Source organism: Tetrao urogallus (assembly GCF_951394365.1).
Source record: "Tetrao urogallus genome assembly, chromosome: 1".
Taxonomy (NCBI): Eukaryota; Metazoa; Chordata; class Aves; order Galliformes; family Phasianidae; genus Tetrao; species Tetrao urogallus.
In genome coordinates this window covers 8,145,077-8,167,443 of record NC_136813.1, presented here as the reverse complement: position 1 = coordinate 8,167,443, position 22,367 = coordinate 8,145,077, and the positions used below count along the sequence as shown (strand labels likewise).

Below are 22,367 nucleotides of genomic sequence, written 5' to 3'. Positions count from 1 at the left end.
TAAAAAGGGAAGGAAGAACAGAGAAAAAAGAAAAATATATCTTTATTTATATCCAGTATTTGTTTTCAAAACTCAGGGTAGAAAAGCGTTAATGAATATTTGGCATATGCACATGGTTCTTTGGTGCACGCTGCATTTAGCTGATGCTTGGCTATGAAGCCACACCACACACTTTCAAATGTACATTCATCTTATGGAGCCTTCTTTTAAAACTCAGCAGGGCAGGGCAGGATGCAAGTAGCATTAATAGAAAGGATACCTGCTTAGCACTTTTAATTGCAAAAGTCTTTTTGTTTTCATTCTTTCTCAAATAGGAACACATTTGATAGAGAATTGGATTTATTTATTTACTTACTGATCAACTGCATTTTTCCCTTCACTGTCGGGGCATATACCTAAACTCAAGACAGCAATGAATTAATGTTTTTTTGGTCTGAAGTAGAAAGAACTTGGTGCAAATCAGTACTTTTAGCAAACTGCTGACTCACATCTCAGAATAAGAAAATATGCCAGAAGCCTGGGAGAAGTGGGTTAGATCACAAATTAATTAGTACTGTTGTAGAGTACAGTTGAGAACTGCAACAAATGCACTGCTGTAACTGCAGTGCTGAGATGGTGCCACTCTTCTTCTCCAGCTCCTGACTCCCACCAAAACCAGCAACTGTCCATCAGGCCACAGGTTAGCACAGTATACTGAACAGATGCAGTGGAAAAGAATACTCCTTTTGTGGAAGATGTGTTAAGTTTTTTTTGTCTGATTACCTTGTTCACTTGTGGCTTCTCAGTCACTGATTCCTGGAAAGCCACAGATGCAGCCACTGGGTCTGGAGGATAAAGGAAGAGGCAGAGTAAGACTGTGCATTGCATTGGCAGCCTGCCAATTACACCAGCAAAAGCTTAAAACATCAAACTGCAAGCAAACATTGGGCGAGTGAAATGTGTGAGCATTTTAAGCATTTACTGATTTGAAAGCTGACTGGCAAACCTAAATATCATGGATTTCCTCTGAGGTTTATTATTGCTTTATTTGAACACAAGATGACACAGCCGTATTGCTGTCAGGATCTTTACATTTCATAGCTATCCATTTTCCCACCTGACCCACACATTATGACAACTAGAATAACAATTCAGGACACTCTAGATTAATTTAATTCCCCTCTTTTTCTCCAGTTCTACACATCGAGAATAATACTGTTTATCTACAGAGATGCATAGATAATTAATTATTTTATGTTTGTAAAACCCTTTGAAGGTTAATGAGTTCGTATGCATCTGGCATTCTGGCAGAAAAGCTGTTTATATCTGATAAGTGATGGTTTTGAGAAGTGTCCTTTCTCTTCAGTGAGGGCATCTCTGAGAAGGTCGCTTTAAATTTATGATCTTCTTCACCTTTTTTTTCACTGATTCACAGGTCTGGAGTGCTCTCTAGCCATCATCCACTCAGTATCAGATTACATCTTCCTCTGCTTGTTTGCCATGCCTTGAGGAGATGTTTCAGGGCTCTCAGCTACTTGGCTGTATCTCCTGGGAGTGGTAGCCCCAATCTGGACCCAGTCACCCAACTGACACCTCCTTGATGTTTCGATATGCTGTAATAGTCTAAAGATTCAAATATCTAAAAGAAAGAAGACTTTAAACATGGGGTTCTTTACATTAAAACCTAACTGAGATCCTGGTAGTTCTGAAAAAAATGGGATTTTCATGTTGCTTTTAATTATAGTAATATTTCCAGCTATTCTGCCCTAATTGGAATATAAATTGGATATTTTAATGGTGTTTTACTCAACACAGAATTAGTAATATTATTTTAATAATCATTGCAATAACCAAAGCAATACATTCCAAGTAAGCTTGTACTCACATTTCCTAACTTCCTAAACAGTAGAGCTAATCCAACAACTCTTAAATCAGGACACGATTTCCCAGGAACATGAGATATTTATTTATGTACACACATGCACACGTGCACGCACTCACATAGGCTACTTAGCCAAGTATTCTGTGTATCATCTTTCAGAAAAAAGTTGGCAGAAAAAAAAGAAGTCAACAGTGGATGAAAGCCAAATAAACGGAGAGTGATATTTATATTTGACGTATGGGGTCAGATTCCACTATGATTTCCACCCTTGCAGTGTACTGTAGGTAAAAAATCATGCACTGACATCCTTCAGATGCTTCAGCAGCAATCCTGGTGAGCCGTTTCTTTCCCTCAGCTCCAGGCATTCAGTTTCAGCAAGATGGCCTTTCAGGTGAACCAACACAATCACTGCTGTTACCTTAAGGATCAACTCAGTTAACTGATCCAAGAGAAAGATATTTTCCTATTCCCCTTCTTCTCCTATCCTTTTTACAGGTGTTTGTTTTTTTGTTTGTTTGTTTGCTCTTTTAATTTAGCTGTATCATTTTCCTCTGCACTGCGGACAGAAATGTTGCTGTACTCGTGAGAAATGGCATGCTATAATGTGAAGGAAGGAGTGATGTACCATGAGAACCCATGCAAATACAAAACCACAGACCCACATACTGTTACATTCCTACCCTAACATTATTATTTACATTATTAGTATTATTTATTGATAGTGGTTGCATATTAGTACCTTTTTTACCACTACAGTCAATAAAGAAAATAAAATGTGTTGGAGGAAGTATAGTGGATGTTTCTAAAAGGAATTATTTAAATAGAGTCCTTTCACACTGCTTTAGTTTTAGTATTAATTCCTATATCAAAACAAGTCACAAGCTCAAGGAAGAAGCAAAATTTATGAAAAAAACGTATTTCTCTACCTACCAGCTACAAGTTTCATCCATGAATTTAGACCTCCTAGGCACAGTGCTGTCCATCAAGATGGAAGACAGAGCTAGCTTCAAAGTGTGCATAATTTAGATAACTACACAGAGCATGTAATTTAAGTAACTAGCACAACAAAGTTAACATGGTAGTAATCTGCAAATATTGCTAGTGCACACAGGACCTGTTGAGTCCTCTCTACAACCCTCACATACACAGCTCTGTTAACTCTGTTCATAAATCTGATTTCCATAATTGCTAGCAACCGAGTTTTTCCAGTTAATACATGTCTTCCCTCAAAACAAAGCAGCTTTAAAGGTGCAACAAATGATTATCCATTAGCTACCGCATAAAAAAAAATTTCCAGAAGCAAGACTTTGTAGTTCCACTGCAAACAGGATTAGTTCAATCATGCATAAAAGCATACACTACTAAGCTGGCTCAAGTACATTGCAGTAAAAAACAAAAAGAAAAAAAAAGAAAAAAAAAAGGTCACATTTTATAGTGAGATAATGATCATGTATGCATTAATGCTCTGAAAAATATGTCTTTGAGTACAGATCTTCACTTTTTATCAGTGTGTAATTAGGACATCACTCTTGCAGAGAACCGTCTGCAGAACAGAAACACCTGCCTTAGTAAGGAGTTAATATCAAAGCCTACACGGGACCACAGAAATGTTTTTATTCTTGCATCTTTCCAAAACAGACACAAGAACAGGCAGTCCCCATTCTCATGTTATGTTTTGTTTCTGTATTTTTTATGACTAGTTCTGTTGTATTGTGCTACCATCTTCAGTGGCAGTGAAGGTGATGATACAAACTAATAAAAGTGCAGCAGGGCTGGCAAGAAGATACCATTTTTTAATTAGATAGATACAGTTGAAATAAGTGGATAGGATTTTGTTGCACATGGATCCTTTTTCAGTCCAGTTTTGCCTAACAGCAGCTTTTTATGAAGCACTCCACACATATAATCTTCGTGTTCTCTCCTCTAAAGTTGTGGATGGCTCATTACCAGTCAGGTCATGGTTAGCTCCCAAACTGGGGAATTGACCTGACTGAATAACAACCACACCTGGGGCTTGAGCTTCCAGGATTATTGTCAGGCAAATTGCTTCCTTACATCACTTTACCACATGATCACACAAATCTTCCACTTGTACAGTCAGTGACAGGTCAGAGTGGCCAGCACTGGGACTGGCTAGAAATAAATGTTTTATTGGCACTGCTGCCAAAATTCTGATTACAAGCATTCAATATGTGGTGAGTTAATCTTAACATTTGTTATCACTGAAGGAAAATCTCCTTTTTTTCCTGTACAATCACTGCTGTCTGTGCAGCTCTCCTGAGCTAGCTCTGGTGAGTGCTGGATCCTTTGACGAGCTCGCTAGCCCAGTAGAGGGATATTCACTATTTTTTGTTTGTTTGTTTGCTTGCTTGCTTGTTTCTTTGTTTTCTGCAGGATTTAAATGGTTTATTTATTTCTTAATTTTATTTTTTCCTTCCCAAGGAAAGCCTTCACTTTGCAGGAAGCTTGGCCTTTTTTGACTTTGCCCTCAAACTCAGTTCTATAACACTGCTAGAATAGAGACATCTTCCGATAGATCTGATAATGTTTCTCTCTCAAGAGAGCAGGTAACAGCTTACTAGAGAGTAATACAAAACACAAGCCTGTTAACTAAACACAGAAAACGTCTTGTGTGCGTGACACATGCAATGGTACTAATTCAGGGCTGTATTTCACTGTCAAAACCAGAGGTATGTGCATTCTTGTGAGCAGGGGAGGGGTTTCCCCATGGAAATAATTAACTCTGAATTACTAGCAGAGACAAAGTATGCCTCCAGGGACAGTGACTGCACCACCTCCCTGGGCTGTTTGTGCTCGCACTTCACCACTCTTTTTGAGAATGTTTTTTTCGTAATATCCACCCTGATGGAAGGGTGAAATTGGCTGCCCTTTTTGGGTAGGGGAACTCCTTTCTGAAGAGAGTGATAGGGACTTCAGGTGCTCCGAGGAGGTTCGGGTTGGACAGTAGAACGCGGGAGCGTTCAAGAACTGTGGAGATGTGGCACTGAGAGACTTAGTTAATTAGTTAACTAACTGGGTTAGTGGGCACGGTGGGGGTGGGCTGATAGTTGAATACGATGATCTCAGTGGTCTTTTCCAATCTATACATGATTGTATAGTATCTTGTGGGGTGATGTCCTTTGGTGAGGGAGGTGCACTTTGCAGGGTAGGCTGTCCTTTAGGAAGGACGCTTTTTGTGAAGGAGAACTCCCTTTAGAGAGGAGGCCGCCTTTTAGGGCGGGAGATGCTTTCAGATGAGGAGGAAACGCTTTGCAGGGCAGGCCGCACCCACAGCCCAGCGCGGCCCAGACCCCCACAGGCTGCGGGCGCACAGAGCCGGCCCCTCCCGGCGCAGCGCCACCGCTCCGGGGCGGGCCCAGGCCTAGGCCCGGGGGCGTGGAAGCGGCGGGGCCGCAGGGCTTATTTCAGCGGCTGCAGCGGCAAGTGTCGGCCTGGCGTCATGGCGGGTTGCGCGCTGCGGGCCGTGGTGGTGGTGGTGTTGGCGATGCTGCCTGCGGGGCTTCGGGCCGACACGCCGGCCAACTGCTCCTACGCCGACCTGCTGGGCGCATGGGAGCTCCGCGTCTGGCGGGCCGGTGGCCGCCACGGCAACTGCTCGCAGGCGGGTGAGAAGCCGCTCCCGTCCTGCTCCCTTTCCCCGGGTGGTCCGGCCTCGGGGTGGTGCGAGGGAGCCCGTGAGCTGCAGCGAGAAGCCGGGGGCTGAGGAGGGGGGGGGTAGGGTTCTGCTGTTCGGTGTTGGGAAACTGAAACCGGTGGGCAGGAAACATGTGGCTGTGTGCTGTGTTTAACAGCCGGCCTGTTGGCTCTCTGCGTACGACATGGCTTTCTGAGTAACTATAGTGGGCAGCCCTGTTACTGTCCTTCAGGTGCTTTCTTTTCTTTTTAGTGTATTTTCGATTTGGGTTCTGCTAGGTGTTTTAATAGAACTAGTGCCCCATGCTGCCTCACTTCTTCCTTCTCGGTTTCAGTTGCCCTGCTGAGCTCAGCCTCACGCAGCTGTGAAATGTGGTGTTGCTCTCTGGTGTTATACCTGGCTGAGAGTTCGCCTGGTAACCTCAGGAGGCAAAAAAGCATTTCTCTGGAGGGGGAGATAATAGCTCGCCATTACAAGTCATTACTTGATTATTGTTTGACTGTTATTTGAGGAGTAGTTAATACATAGCATCCAAGTAGTCTGATTGATAAGACCAGGCAGGTGGCAGGTAGGTGCCTGGGAGGTGAAGTTGGTACTGGTGGGGTTCAGAGCATTGGGGGTGTTCATGGACAGCTGGCTGAATGTGAACTGCCAGTGCCAGTACCAAGGAGGCTGTTGGCATCCTGGCTTCTGTTGGAAATAGTGCAGCCAGCAAGAGCGGGGACACAATCAACCTGCTGTACTTGGCACTAGTAAGGCTACACCACGAGTGCTGTGTTCACTTTTGGGCCCCTCACTACAAGAAAGGCATCGAGGCCCTGGAGTGTGTCCAGAGAAGAGCAATGAAACTGTGAGGGATCTGGAGCACAAATCTTATGAGGAATGGTTAAGGGAATTGGGATTGTTTAGTCCAGAGAAGAAGAGATCTTATTAGTCAGGGGTGATTTTAGTCTCTACAAGTCCCTGAAAGGAGACTGTGGCAAGGTGAGGGTAGGTCTCTTCTTTTAGGTAATGGTGACTGGATGAGAGATAAAGGCCTTAAGTTTTACCATGGAGATTCAGGTTAGATATTAGGACAAAATTATTCTCAGAGTGGTGAGGCATTGGTGCAGGCTGCTCAGGGTGATGGTGGAGTCACTGTCCCTGGAGGCATTCAAGAAATGTGGAGATGTGGCATTGAGGGATGTGTTAGTGGGGATGGATGAGGTTGCACTAGGTGATCTTAGTGGACTTTTTCAATCTTCATGATCTTGTAATTACCGTGAGGTGGTGTGGTGGCCATCATCTGAAATTAGGTGTTTAAGGGGAAGATTTGTCACTAAACACAGTATCTGAGTTTTGTAACAAGTTGTGTTTAAATAGGTTGATGTTTTCTTGCAGCAGATTTTTGGTACTGCTGTTGTGGCTAATTAAATGTGCTAATATTGTCTTATGTTGGAAAAATGAGCATGTAGATGCACTGTTAGGTAAGTGAGGTCCATACTGCTGTATTTATTTGATGTCTTTTTTGCAGGAAGCTTTATTCAGTGAGCATTGTTTAGCATTTTTTGTAGTAAAATAAATGATACGCTTCAACTCATTTTTAAACTTCAGTGTCGTCTTTACAATTGTTTTTGCAGGACCTGTGGAAAAAACGGTGCTTGTGAATCTTCAGAAATTAGATGTGGCCCAGGATAGCCTGGGCAATTTTGGTTTCTTCACTTTGATTTACAATCAAGGCTTTGAAGTTGTGCTAAACAATTACAAGTGGTTTGCATTTTTTAAGGTGAGTTACCTTGTGTTCTGCATCACTGAGTGTTGCTGTAGTGGCCTGCACTTGAGTTTCTTCTCACTTGCTGAGTGCCACAGTAGAGCAATGGGAGCGCTTGGTTTTCTTCACCTCTAACTTTTGCCTGGATAATCAGGCAAATGGCTGTATTCTTGCATTAAAAACAAGACAAAAATGATTGTTATTTGCTGGGTAGGGAGAGGAGAGCAGAAGTAGTAGTATTTGAAAAATCTCTTAACAGTGCTGCTGCTTTTGCTTCTGGGTATGCTTACAGCAGTTGTTAAAAACCTTCATGAAACTGACTCTCCCAGTGGCTTAGAAAAAGAGTTGTTTCGGTTTTCTTTCTGACATTTTGCACTCAAGTGAAATATCAGACATAATTGCTTTTATCTTTCCTTAAAGATCTTCTCAGATGTATGAAATATGCCCTGTTCACTTTAGAAAGGTCATCTATTCTCCCAGCTGAAGGATTTCTAAGAGCTTTAATACCAGAGCAAGTCTTAAATCTGTAAGGAACCTTCCTACTCCTTGAGTTTTCTATTGTTTTTTTGTTTGTTTGTTTGTTTTTTTTTTGTTTTGTTTTTTATTAATTCTCCAGTCCCTCTTAATGACTTCAGATCAAGTTGAAAACAGTACTGTCAGTAAGGGCAGGCAGAAGACCCAGTTGCTGAGGGGCACTCTGCTGCTTAGTTAATGAGCAGCATTATGAATCTGAAGGCTGGCTTGAAACAGTCTGTGGGATGACTTGTCTATTAGGGAGATGGAGGTTCTGTGCAGCAGGACTGCTCAGACACTGAGTGCAGCCCTCAGCAGGAGGGGTGAATGCACTTCTTCTTCACTTCATAAGTTGTGGTCTTGTTTGGTTTTAGATGAGTCAACAATAAACAGGCCTTATCCTAGCATCCTAGGATCTCTGAACATGGGCTGCCAGTAAGGATGATAATGAAGTGACTTTTGTTTCATATCAGCTTCCTGGGAGCAGCTGTTTTGAAGCTGGTGTTACCTGTTAAGAAAAGTGGGCAATCTTATCTTCCAGGAGGAAGATAAGAAACGATACGTGAGGCTCTGGCTGAGCTGTAACGTCCTTCATGGCTAAAGTAGTCCACTTAAGTTTAAAGGAAAGGACAACAGGATTTAAAAAATTAACAGTGATACTGTTTATGTATTTTTTAAGGAACTTTTTATGGTAGGAATGCTGTGTAAATCAGGGTTTTTCACATGAGCAAGAGCAAAGTTTGAGAGAAATAGCTTACTGAGATGCTCTCAATCTCAAAACACTGACACTAAATTGCCACAATGCATATGCCTCATAGGTTTGGTAGGCGATGCAATAAAAACTGCTGGCTGTGAAGAGTAGAAGAGGGCAAAATGGCCTCTGAAACATCTCAGGTGGGGATGTTGCTGCAAGATTCACTAGATGCGAGTGCCCACCTCAAGAATTAGGAATTGCTGCTTCTGTGAGGATAGTGGACTGCTAGATGTTGTAGGTATTGTATCCAAACTAAGGCTTTGAGTCTTAGCAGGTGGAATTTGGCCGACGTAGGTGAGAACAGCAAGGACATCATAGATGAAGGACATTTGAGCTAACAGGCTGGGAATCATTAGGCTGATACTTTTACATTGAAATGCAGAGGTATTATCAAAATAATTGTGAGGAACTTAATCACAGAAACAACAACCTGTTCCAGATTAAAGAGCTGTCTGGCACCAACTTGAAGGCAGCCTTAAGTCTGTGAAGGCTTTCATTTGTGAAATATCTTCCTGGAAGATGAGCTTGTAAGTGCTTTGATATGCAGGAGTGTTGTTAAACATACTAAAAATACTAGAATGTGCCCAAAGGAGAGCAGGACCCAGAGGTCCTGAAAATGCTAGGAATCATGACTTAGGAGTGGCTAACTGGTTTGTTGAGCTTAGAACAAACTGCTAGGTGACCTCATTGCTGTCTGTGAGTTCTGTGTGAAAGGAAGTCAAGCAGTGCTGATCTTTTATCTCTGGTAGCCAATGATAGAATGCTGTAGGGAATGGCATGAAGCTGTGTCAGGCAATGTTCAGACTGGATATTAGAAAAAGTTCTTAACTGAGGTGGAGGTTGAGTCCTGGAACAGGCTTACCAGGAGAGTAATCATGGTCCCAAGTCTCTCACTGTTCAATAAATGTTTGAACAGCACTCCTTGATATGATCAGTCTCTCAGGACACCACATGGCAGCCAGGAGTTGGCCTCTGTGACCTTTGCGGGTCCCTTCCAGCTCAGGATATTGTATGATAAAAATGTCATTGAAAAAACTTGCTTATAGGGAACTTGAGGAGGTCATCTGATTAGACATGCTGCTCAAAAACAGAGTGAGTCAAATGTGCCCGAGCAGCAGCAAGGCACAATAGCTTGTATTTCATGACCATGAAATCCATTTGTAAATAAATGGACTCATTAATTGTTTTGCAGTTACTTTTGGTGTTCAGACATAGCGAGCTAGTTTGGACCATTGTGTAGTAGTAAGGATTCCATCAGCAAGAGGTGCTTAAATGCTTATTTCCTTAAAAATTAGAGTAAGGATCCAAGTTGGTTACCTTCTGTATAATGTTTTATTCATGTTATTGCTGTAAAAGAAACCACAGATTACTAAGAAGCATGAGGAAATACTGCAGTGCTTAGTAAATAATTTCTTTTTTTTTTTTTTTTTTTTTTTTTTTTTTTTTTTTTTGCAAACAACTCATTGACTTTGTTGGGCAAGAATTTGTAATACTGTCCATCACGAAACTACTATTTCACAATTGTCTGTGGAAACTTGGTCAGGCTGTTTGCAAGGAAGAACTTCAACTTTTGTGACATCTGTCTACTTTAAACCATTAATTATTCCAATAGTTGTGAAATAGAAATAAAAAATACTTAGTCCTGGTAAAAACTGAAAATGTGTTTCTATGAACTGCAGTTTGCATTCATCTATTGTAAAGCTTCTAGGGGAAAATATCCTCAGTATGATGCACACTTGAGAGCTTGTTTGAGAAGTGGCTGCTTATTGTTTAAAATACTCATATGATTTGCATCTGAAAGTTATTTAATTGTAGCCAAATTCATCTGCTTAGATTTGGTCACAGTCTGGTAAAATGGGCTGAAGTAGAATGGTAATGGGAAATTTTGGAAGAGCTAAATTGTTTATCCTAGCATCTCAGTGAATTAGGCAATTTTCCTCTTTCCAATACTGATGTAGTTGCAATTATTACATTAAAAAATGCTCTGGAGTTGGTCTCATTTGATCCTCAGACTCCAGATCTTCTGAAGGAGTAGCCATATCAGAAAGCCTTGCATGTCTTTTGTCATAGCTGAGAGTTTGTGCTTGTCAGGAAAGCATTCATCGTTTAAGATCTGCTCATGAACTTCTGGTTCACTGCAGTTAAGTTACTTGGCTAAAACCCCATTACCGTGACAGAACTGATAAACTGTCCTGATTGATCTATGATGTTTTAGCACTTTCCTCATTCAGCAGAGCTGAACAGCTGTGTTTCATACAAATGAATAGCTCTATTTCAGCCAGTAATGTTTCAAGCATGGGGGCTCAGTTGGTGCTAGCTGAACTTTCAGTGTAATTCTTCAACATTAAACAAAAATAAACTTCTAATAAAAATTTTTCTAAATAAAAAGAATGATGATATTTTGTCTAAAGCATGTCTCTAGCTGTGCTACTACACTAAGTGGATATAGATGCAGCTTGTTCATTGATAATGCATGTTTCATTTGGGTTTCTTTTAATGTTCTTGTTCCAGTGACTTACTGAGCCCTTCCAAGTTATTCGAAGATCTCACTGACTTTACAAGTTATTTGTTGTTCTACCTGGGGTCTGTGGACAAAGGACTCACTAGACAGAGTGGTTTGGATGAGATTACTGTACTGAACTTGGATGTGGGGCAGCTGTACTGACTCCTGACAGAAGCTTTAGCATCTTGCTAAGGGACATGATTTGGCAGAGAGTTGTTGGGGTAATACAGTTAGGTCATGGTTGGACTCGATGATCTTTAAGGTCTTATACAACCTGAGTGATTGTATGATTCTATGATCTTCTTTTGCTGGATAATGTGTCTTCTGAATGCCTCCAGAATCCTTACAGGACTTTAAAGTGTCTTTTAAGTGATTACAGTAGCGCAGCATAAAAAGCTAAAATGAGCTGAAATGGAAATTAGAACTTCCTGTTTTGATTATTTCATGTCTCTTGTAGTACTTGCTTATTGTTGAGGCTCATACATTGGAGAGACAGTCTCCTAAAAATTGTACGGTTTGTCCCTTAGATGAAGTGATATTACTTCAAACTTTTGAGTTGTATCCTAGCAGGAAAAAAAAGCCCCAAAACGACAAAAGTGAGAGGTTTGGTTTTTTTCATATTGAAGTGTTAGCATTATTTCAGCTGGGGAAAAAAATAGATTATAAAGTATTTCACTATACAAGGTAAGCTTTTTCAGCCTATATATACTAAGATCTTCCAGGCTCACTTGGTGACGTTTCCCTCTCACAGTTTTTTCTCCCATTTCCCAACAATTGCTGAAATAACCAATCTAGACAAGTGGTAGTAATTAAGGTTTAAATTTCAGGATGTTGCAAAAAAAAAAAAAAAAGTCTGAATGTTTTTACTCTGTTGCTGAAATCTAAATAGTAGAGTTGCTAGTGCTATTTAATTCTGCAAATCAATTGAAAGCTTATTTCTGATGTCATTAGCTGGACTAGCTTACTAGCAAGGTGCTTCTGCTGTTTTCCCAGAGTGTAAATGTGAATGTATATATCTCTAAACTGCAGAATGTTCTTTGAAGCCAAGGAAATGCAGATGTAGTTTATATCTGCTTGCATTTTATATCAGGTAGCAACATAGCACTTGGTTCTGATAGTTTCAATTTTTGTTTATTTGCACAGTAAGGTGTCTGCTGTCCTATTCCAATTTGAAGTGTACTCCTGATGTTACAGCCCATAGGCATGCTTGTAAATTTTATAAGAAATGGGGGGCAAATTCTCATTTCTTCATCATGCTTAATGTAGGTGGCAATCCTCCTGCTAGAATGCGAGTAGGGTTATGGGCTGAACATTGTCAGCAGTAGCTATAAAAGGGGATGGGATAGCAGCCTGGGTGTGCTGCAGTGCTGTGTCCAGTAAGCTCTCTATCTTTTCATTCTTACCTGTTAGGGAAATTAAAAACTTGCGGAATTGAAACATGCTGTTTTTACCAGCAAGACCAGTACTCATACAGGGTGGTTGGGCTTAGTCTAGTTTAAATCTGTTTAGAGGCGGTACTGCAAGTCGCTGCTTTTTTCAGTGAAGAGCCTATGAGCACCATTCTGTTGAAACACAGTTCAAAAATCAGTGTACAGTTGTACATTTGCAACTGTTGGATGGAATTTAATGATGTATTCTTGGATTAGGGACCTTGTATTCTGTTGAAGTAATCTGTGGTTGGAAGAGTCAAGCTAAAGCTTCTGTAGTACAAATTTTCAATCTCCTGTGTGACTTAAAGCAAAACTTGAACCTTAGAAGATGAGTATAAAAACTTTTCTCCCCCCCAGACATTCTACTGTCACAGAATTGCTAACAGGAATTTTTCATGCAAGCTTAAAATGTTTGCTGTAAACCATGTTAAGCAGAAAATTTTACTGAATCTGTTAGGAATTTGTAGTTGAGCTTTTAGTAACGTTTTCCTCACCCACTCCCAAATTTCTAATGAGCTGCCTTCAATGAATCATCCTTTTCCATCCTTTTTTTTTTTTTTTTTTAATCTCATTTTGATAGCTGAGGTGAAACTGATTCTTTGTGCTCTTTTACCACAGCTCAGACTTCAAGCAGTTGCAAGGCATCCCACCTACAGCTCTGACTTATGGAAGAGAAATGCTCTAATACAGTTTTCCCTGAGATGTTTCTAATGTAGTAACATGTCATCCTCCCTGTATTTGATTTTCATGCTGCCACAAGTCTTGGCTTCTTTTAATAATCCACAAAGACCTTGGAAAGAAGGCTAAATATTAAGATGCCTTTTACTTTATAGCTAGGAAGTAACTGTTCAACCCAAAGAATTACACAGTTAATACCAGTACTAATATATGGTTTGTTGCTGTAAGTGTATGTCACAGCCCAGCTGTCCTTTAGCAAGCTGATGAGGATTGTTTTCATTAATCTGCGTAGTGTTTACTTGATGCTTTCTTCTGAAGTTAAACATAAAGTGGGTTGTTCTAGAATGTTTGGCCACTTTGTCTGAAACAGAAGAAGCATCTGGGTGGGTAGGTTACTATTGCTATGCTAACAAATGTGTGTGTTCAGTACAAGTGTAATCTCTTCACAGTATAAAAAAGAAGGCCAGAATGTAACCAGCTACTGTAATGAGACTCTGCCAGGATGGGTGCATGATGTACTTGGCCACAATTGGGCTTGCTTCACTGGACAGAAGGTTTCTTCATCTGCCTCAGATGTTCATGTAAACCAACTACCTCTCCAGAAACTTGGAGGAGGGTAAGCAACAAATATTTTGCTAGGTGAAACATTTGGCAATTGTGCTTCGGGTTTCAGCAGGTTCATTCAGCATGGTTCAATTTTGTGACTGGAAATAAAGTTAATTCCAGTGATAATGTTCAAATACATCCTGAGTGTTCAAAGACGGCGGGTTGTGCCAGCCACATCACACGTGGTCCTTCAGTCTGTGTCTTCCTGCATTTTCTGTTTAAGCTGATTGAGATGATTGAACTGAGCTGATTGAGATGATTGTATCTAGGGAGTTATGGGCTGTCTCAAATTTCAGAAGCCTTGTCTTGATCATATAATTGCATAACTCTTCATTTCTGCCTAGTAGGAGGCTCTTCCAGAACTACAGCCTTCTCCACATAAAAACATTTACCAAATTAAGTATTTCAATTCCAGTCCTTTTTTTTCATTGTACTGTTTTGTTTTTTGATTTGCAGGCTTTCTAGCAGACGCTTTGTGCACAACTTTGACTTTGTAAATGCTATCAATACTTACCAGAAGTCCTGGAGAGCAACAAGATATGAGGAGTATGAGAATTTTTCTCTGGAAGAACTAACAAGAAGAGCTGGGGGTCTCTATTCCAGGACTTCACGGTACTACAGCCTTTTGGTTTGCTATCAACAGCTATACCCACTGCTGCAAAGAATATGTTCATCTTTATGCTCACTCTTCCTATCTGGGTTTAGGATAAAAAATGTAGATGTTTAGTGTTTCAAGCCCTCTAGCTCGGTTTCATGGGGTACCGACTTTCTTGTCCATTTGAATACCAGTTCATAACATGTACTTTCTCAAGCAGCTGAGACAAATGGAGTCACCTCCCCTTTAATCTTACCTTGCCCAGTAACTTTCTGGTGAACTTCTACATGCAGAGAAGAAGGAATAGGAGTAGTCTTGGATAGACTGGTGTGTGACATTGCAACCATCAGCTGCTTACTTGCCATTGCTTTCAGCCTCTGCATGGCTGTCTTCCTGGTTCTGCTGGTTTATCATTGCAATTAAAAAGCTGGGAAGTGCATTACCTTCTTAAACATGGGTGAAGATTTTCTAGGGTAAGTCCTTGGTTACCATGGCAACCTGTCTTGCCTGCAGCCAGGGTCTTCCATAATTGGACTGGAGTGATTTCTCAGTTTCAGTGAAGTCACCCAGAGAGTATATTTAGGGTCCTACAGGTCACATGACAAATTGACAATAAGAATGAATGTGGTTCTACATCCCATCATTAATGTGCAAACTGGAATTTTTTCAGATAGTTTCTTTTCTTGATGGCTGCTTCTCCTTTTAATTCTTCCATTTTCTATTCTGACACTGCTGTGAGTGGAGTGCTACTGATCCTTTCCAAGCTGTAGAAATTGTATGTTTTTTTTTTTTTTTAAGAATGTCATAAAATGTAAAAATTGATTTGGATGGAGTATTTCTACAGTTGCTGAGTTTGCACCTCTGGTTAGGGCAAATACTTTAATCTGCTTGTAGATACTTTGTAATACAGTTCCCTTTGGGAAGGATCTGAGTAGGTCTTGCATCTTGTTGAAACTAATCTTTTGAGATGGGCACTTACTCAGCATAGATGGAGGCTATTTCAAATTGTTTAGTGTGAAACTATGAGAAAAAGGATGGAAGGTGACAACTGAGTGTTACGTGTTGTTTCCTTACTTAGCGTTAGATGTTACTTAAAAGTGTTTTCTTCTCTTTAGGCCGAAGCCTGCTCCTCTAACACCTGAGTTACTCAAAAAAGTTTCAAGCTTACCAGAATCCTGGGACTGGAGAAATGTGAATGGTGTCAATTATGTCAGCCCTGTTAGGAATCAAGGTAAAATAAGTAAATATATATACATGTGAAATACACTAAATCCCCTTTGATGTACTCTGTAGTTTGCTGTTAACAGGGTTTTATCTTACTTGCATAGTGTATTGCAATTGGTATATTGCATCTTTACTGTGACTAACCTGTGGAAACTTTGTGGATCCTGGCTGACAGCACTGCCAAAATACAATGTTGTAGTTATGGTAGTGCTGTTATCTTAGCAGTGTCTTTTGCTGAAGTAAAAGCCAACACCACAGTGCCCTGCATAAAGACAGCTGCCAAGCTTTGTGTGAATAATCTCAGTCGTGGCTTTCTGCGTGCTGACAGAACTGATGTGCACTTAATTCTTTTCCTAATTCGTGCTGATGGCAAATTATCATGCAACATTATCCTGCAGCATTAATTAATAACTCATGAAAATTGTCTGTAGTGCCCTCAAATCTTATCAGTTTGTGAACTTCAGCAATTGCTTAAGTAGTTACTTGCAAGATGAGATGTCATTTGCTGTGAAAGGTATATGATAGATTACATGCAGTGTGCCATGTACTCAAAATAGGTGTAAGCATATACATAGACAGTGTCCTCTTCCATAGGCATTTTGATGTGAGATACTTGTTCTATTTCCCAATTAAATAGGTACGTATTGAAAGCCAGATATGCATGTCTTTCCTGTTCTAGTAGAAAACAAATTTCTACCTGCAAGTGGATAATTTCCAGCAACTTTGAAGAGCAAAATGGATTTGTGTGGTGGAGAGGGTTACTTACATAACTGGATCTACATCTACAGTTTAGTTCTGCCAAATTCTGCCTGCTAGATTCCTGGTAGAAAAAAGCATAGAAAGTCTTGTGGGAGTTCTAGATCACAGGCTGTCACATCACATCGCTGAAGGATGGTAACAGGAAATGATACAGTCCTGTACTTTCTCCTGATGTGAACTGGAAATGTCCCAAGAGCTGTTTAACTTTCCAAACTGAGGAACACTCAGCCTGAAGATTACTTTTTTCCCTTTGTGTTGCTTCAAGGTTTCTCTAAATGAGAATGTTCTGCTGCTTCCAGTAACAAAAGTGCCTGTGTTTTTGGTTTTTTTTTTCTGTAAGCTGAGAAACCATGCTGAGTATATTAAATATCTGTGGAATATGCACTCTGCTCCATTAAATAAGAATTTTAGCCTTCAGGCTTTCAGAGAGCAAACAAACAAAAAAACACCCAACAACAGAAAAAACTACTCAACAATTAAGTTTGTAGATTGTGATTTTTCTGAGGCACTGAGCTCTTGATTTGAAATGGTTATTAGGTGACTAATTAGAACATGACACGATGGAGAAGGCTGTAAGCAGTAGGAAGCATCTTGTCTGGAAGATGCAGAGAGAATTGTATGAATTAAAAGATTGTGGTGTCTCAGGTGTCACATGCTTGTGAAGTCACTGCTTTTTATCTAAGGATATAAAATAAGCTTGTTAACTGAACAAGAATTAAAGGATAAATTTTTGTTCATTGTATAATACTTTGAGACATGGCAGGCTTCATGCAACTACAGTTGTCTTCGATGATAATACTTAGAGCCAGCTTATAGAGCAGTAATGGCATCTTTCAGCCAAGATGTGGATCATCCTGAAGACAGCTCTGCCATTGCTTGTTATCAAATTTACTGGACAGGAGAGGAGAGAAACCTAAATATTTTGTTAGCCTTACCATGCAATTCTGATTTCCACCAACTTCTGCAAGCTTTTTTTTGCAAATAACAATGAGTGGGAAGTCTGGTCAGCTGATCATTTCCTGGATGCTGTGTCCCCTCCTTATTATTCCTCAACATCTATCAGCCCTTTCCTACAGAGCAAGTGTCATCTCATTTGGCTGAAGCTTTAATTGTGTCTGAAGGAGAGAATTTCTAGAAAGCCTCAGGAAAAGCAGCTGTGAAGTTGACTCTCTGCTGCTAGTGTGCTTTGCACATAAAGAACTGCACAAATACCTTTATGATCAGAGTTTAAAAAAAAAAAAAAGTATTTTTTCTTTTTATATGTAACAACCACCCCAGCAGATTTCAGATTGAAATGATTGCATTGATTATATGTCGAAAACACAACAAAGTTTTCTGTGGCATGGCCCATCTTGGATGCTGTGTCTGTACAATGGCACCTTTCACAGATTCAGCTAGCCCTGCTGGGCAAAAAAAAAAAACATTCTTCTTCAGTCTGATTTTGCCCCTTTAGAGACGCTTCTAATTCAGTGAAGGTGCAATTTCACCAAGTCTTGCTTTTGTTGTAGCTCTGCTTTTACACACCTACACAGTTCAAGAAAAACTACTTTGTTTTGTTCCTTAAGCCTCCCTCCTTTTCATAGCTCTGCAATTCTTGACTTCCCTACTGTCAGGAAACAAAGGGAAATTGGGCACTGTGGTGACAATCAGATAAAATAGGACTTCATCCAAATAATTGTCCTTCCCTGTGATGCATGTCATTCTACTTCTAGAGGTTTTCAATGCGCTACAAAAATTTCCTAGGGAGTGAAGAGGCCTAAAACTAGAAGCATTACTAAATTTTGTTCCAAAAGTAGGAGACTTAGCTCTTTGCCAGGCAACAGAAGGGAGATTAAAGTGCATTGGAAAATCGAGTGTACAATTAGGTGTCCTTAGGGAAATAAAGGGAACTGGGATGAATATACAGTATGAAACCTTTATACCACTAGACTCTTCAAAGTGAGTTATTTTGGGGGTGGTTCTAGAAGTGAAAGATTTTAAACAGGAGATTACAGCATAAAATACACTGATAGGCTGAAATAGTCTAGAAAAGATTTGTCATTGTTAACTTAAAATAGTTCACTGCCCATCAGTGCTCCTTAAAAGGTTATAGCCTGAGGCAGTAGGTTGTGAGGCTTCTCTGCTATAATATGGTCCCTCTAGATTCATTCAGGGTGAATAGCATTGATGTTAAATGATACTGCTGAAAAATCCTGAAGAGTAGAATATAGTCTGTTATTCTGGAATAACTTGGTGTTGTTTAAAAAACAAAAACAGCTGCTAAAGCTGCTTTGAACAAAACTGCTTACAAGCTTAAAAGGTAAATGTATGCTTGAAGTTCTTGATCTGTCAATGTTCAACTTATAATCACTATGTTGGTCTGTCAGGTTTTAACTCGTCAGTGCAGTATAGTCATACTGGTACCTGAATGCAGGTGACTCATCTTGTTTATATGACTGACTGCTCATGTTGTTTTGTGGTATTTTTTTGTTTGTTTTTTATTCCTTTCCTTAGCCTCGTGTGGCAGCTGTTATGCGTTTGCCTCCATGGGCATGCTGGAAGCAAGAATACGTATTCTCACAAACAACACTCAGAAGCCAGTCTTCAGTCCCCAACAGGTTGTATCTTGCAGCCAGTATTCTCAGGGTAAGTACACTGGTGCACATGAAGTTAACTTCCAGTAATAATGATACTACAGAAGTACATTCAAAACTTAGACACCTTCTTCTCGCACATGATTTTGTTCTGTTGTCAGAATAATCTGGCAAACTACACATTATAGTACTTTTTTCTTTATTTTTCTGATAGTTAAAAATATATACTGGAGTTTTCAGCCCACTTTGCTATTGGGGAGTGGCACTGGACTAGGAGTAGGTGGACTCCATACTAAGGATGTTACTGGATTTTAACTAGGCTCCATCCTCCTGACCAATCTAAGGAGTTGGGCTGAAAATATATCTTAGTTGCAATGCAAGCCTAGATAGAAAGGAACCAAGTGTCCTGAAAGCATATTCAGAGAGAAAAGGAACATATGGGGAGGGGGAGACAAGCAAAAGCAGTGACTAAGACTTTAAATTTTCAGAGGAGAGAACCCATGCTGTAACAGCTTTTTTTTAACATATAATCAGCTGCTGTTCATGATGTCAGGAGCAAATTGCTGAGGAGGTGGTCCGTGTATTAGAATATTCCCAACACAGTTCCCACTGTTCTCTGAATTTTTTGCGTGTAATTTAGAAAGCTAGCTATAGCTAACTGGAATATTAGGATAATTGGAGGCACTGCATCTTCAGTACTGTAATCTAAAAGTATTCCAGCGTTTGAGTGGCAATGTCTTCCATATCAAATAACTTCCCAAGGGAATAACCAGGCATTTCTTGTTTAGGCTGTGATGGTGGCTTTCCATACCTCATTGCTGGGAAGTATGTCCAAGACTTTGGTGTGGTGGAAGAGGACTGCTTCCCTTACACAGCTCAAGATTCTCCATGCTTGTTCAAGCGCAGCTGTTATCACTACTACACTTCTGAGTACCACTATGTTGGTGGTTTCTATGGAGCCTGCAATGAAGCCCTGATGAAACTTGAGCTTGTTCTGAGTGGGCCAATGGCTGTTGCCTTTGAAGTTTATAATGATTTCATGTTTTATAAAGAGGGAATCTACCATCACACTGGGCTCAGGGATAACTTCAATCCTTTTGAACTGACCAATCATGCTGTCTTGCTAGTAGGCTATGGTAAAGACCCAAAAAGTGGTGAGAAGTTCTGGATTGTAAAGAACAGTTGGGGCACCTCATGGGGAGAAGATGGTTACTTCAGAATCCGTCGTGGCACTGATGAGTGTGCAATTGAAAGCATTGCAGTGGCTGCCACTCCTATTCCAAAATTATAAATGCGGAGGTCTTCATCAAGTGCCTTTGAGAAGGAAATTCTCATTTATGAGAGCATACCAGTTTTAGAGGATGGTTAAAACCCATTCTCTAGCTTAAATGAGCTTTAATGATGTTTTTCAGACCAGAGAAAAAAGTTTTGCTAGGTGAGGACTCTAAACTCTGCACTGAGTACTGTAGGCTTCTTCCCTGGAGTCTAACAGTTGATCACCTAGAATGCAGTTGGCATTTTGTTAACAGTGGTGATGATTATTAGTCATAGGATATACATTTTTCTGTCACCAGTTGTGTGGTTTTTTTTTTGTTTTTTTTTTTGCCATGGACAATCTTGATCATCACAGCAGGTGCTGTGATAATCTGTAACTACTCTGAAAGGACACTGTAGTGCCTTACTTCTCAGAAATCATGAAGTCACTGCAGTTAATAACTTAAGTGTGTGTTGGGGAGGGAATGGGCAATTCTTCTGATTAAAGGGAAATTTTAAAGCTTTAAGTGTCCTGCAAAAGCTGCAAGTCAAACTCTTATGATGATGAAAATCAGTTCTGTGTTTTGGCCTGTTACTAAATGCTCCAGTTCTGGATTTCACTGCTGTACTTTGCAATTGATCATCTCAGAGTTCAATAAAAATTATCCCACTGCTATAGTTGTTTGTACTTGAAGTAGTTTTGAAGCTGGTGAAGTTTTTAAAGCTGGTGAGGGGTCTGGAACACAGGCCATATGAGGAGAGGCTGAAGGAGCTGGGAATGTTCAGCCTGGAGAAGAGGAGGCTCAGGGGAGACCTCATTGCTCTCTATAACTTCCTGAAGGGAGGTTGTAGTGAGCTGGGGGTCGGCCTCTTCTCTCGTGTCATTAGTGATAGGACCAGAGGGAATGGCTTCAAGCTACGGCAGGGAAGATTCAGGCTGGACATGAGGAAGTATTACTTTTCAGAAAGGGTGGTCAGGCACTGGAATGGACTGCCCAGGGAGGTGGTGGAGTCACCGAGCCTGGGGGTGTTCAAGGAAAGGCTGGGTGTTGTGTTGAGGGACATGGTTTAGTGGGAGCTATTGGGAATAGGTGAACAGTTGGACTGGATGATCTTTTAGGTCTTTTTCAACCTTGGTGATTCTATGATTCTATGAACTTGTTAAGGACTTCTTGCTTTAGCAGAATGTATAATGACTGGGAAGGAAGGTGAAAGGAGGGGATGAATTAAAATCATCCAAATGAAACCAAGGTTCTTACAGCTGTGTCAAGTAAGGTTGGCAGTGCCCAGGAGCTGAGTAGTCCTTGCTGAGTAAACTGCTGCTCACATGAATAGGTAGGAGTGTCCTGGAGATGAGACCTAGTTTCATATGTGGAAGAAAATTTCAGTTATCTGCTACAGTAACAGTTGCCCAAAGCAGTATTTTATATATAAAATATATTCAAGGACATGGAGAACTTTATAAGTGGGTAAAGTGTCTGTTAGTGACCAAAATGTCTCATTTAAATTAGGTGGGAAAACTCCTTTTTACTTCACTTTTCCATGGAGAAAATGCATAGAACCATACTAACAACAGTCTCCAAGATAACATGGTGTCATTTGGATCACTTTTAGCTGGGGTCTGTTGTGGGTCGGGAAGGAGTTTCACCTTGTTCCTTCCTGAAAGGTTTATTTGATGTTGCTGCAAACTGAGATGCCCTGTGATGATTTAATCCTGTGGTAGTGGCTGCAGTATACTATGAGTATACACAGTTGTCCCACAGATATTTTTCTGAAATACACAACCAAGCATGATGACGCGTTTTCTCTTTTGCTTCTCCCTAGACCTGAACCCTATTCCTAGGGAAAGCGCTGGTATAGAAGCACTAAGAAAATTGTTCCTGAGGTGTGAGAGGCAGTACTACTCTTTTCTTGCCTTTTATGATGGGGAGGGATGGTGGGGTACAGATTTCCCTTGACACTGTATGCACAGTTTGTGCCTGCTATGTTACCATGCATAATAATGGTGTGATAGTTTATGTGCTGGTAAATTTCTCTCAGTAAACTACCCCACATCTTTTATCTGGGGATTGATTTGAGTTACACTAATAAAACTAAAGCTGGAAATTGCTTGAAACTAAACAATCAGGTATAGAAGAAATTGTCTGCTTTCATTATGAAAGACAACAGTGCTGGCTGCACTGTAATGCCAGCAGCATACTACCTGCTATGT

General features: G+C 40.4%; 1 protein-coding gene across 1 annotated transcript; it reads left to right on the top strand.

Moving 5' to 3' along the window:
- Positions 1 to 5,321: 5,321 nt before the first annotated feature.
- On the top strand, positions 5,322 to 20,192 carry CTSC (cathepsin C; the record flags this gene model as incomplete). Its single annotated transcript, XM_079549227.1, has 7 exons — positions 5,322 to 5,487; positions 7,136 to 7,281; positions 13,594 to 13,760; positions 14,207 to 14,362; positions 15,461 to 15,576; positions 18,822 to 18,953; positions 19,690 to 20,192. The coding sequence occupies 7 exons, from the start codon at positions 5,322 to 5,324 to the stop codon at positions 20,190 to 20,192; spliced, it is 1,386 nt and encodes a 461-aa protein (XP_079405353.1).
- Between the last annotated feature and the right edge of the window lie 2,175 nt (positions 20,193 to 22,367).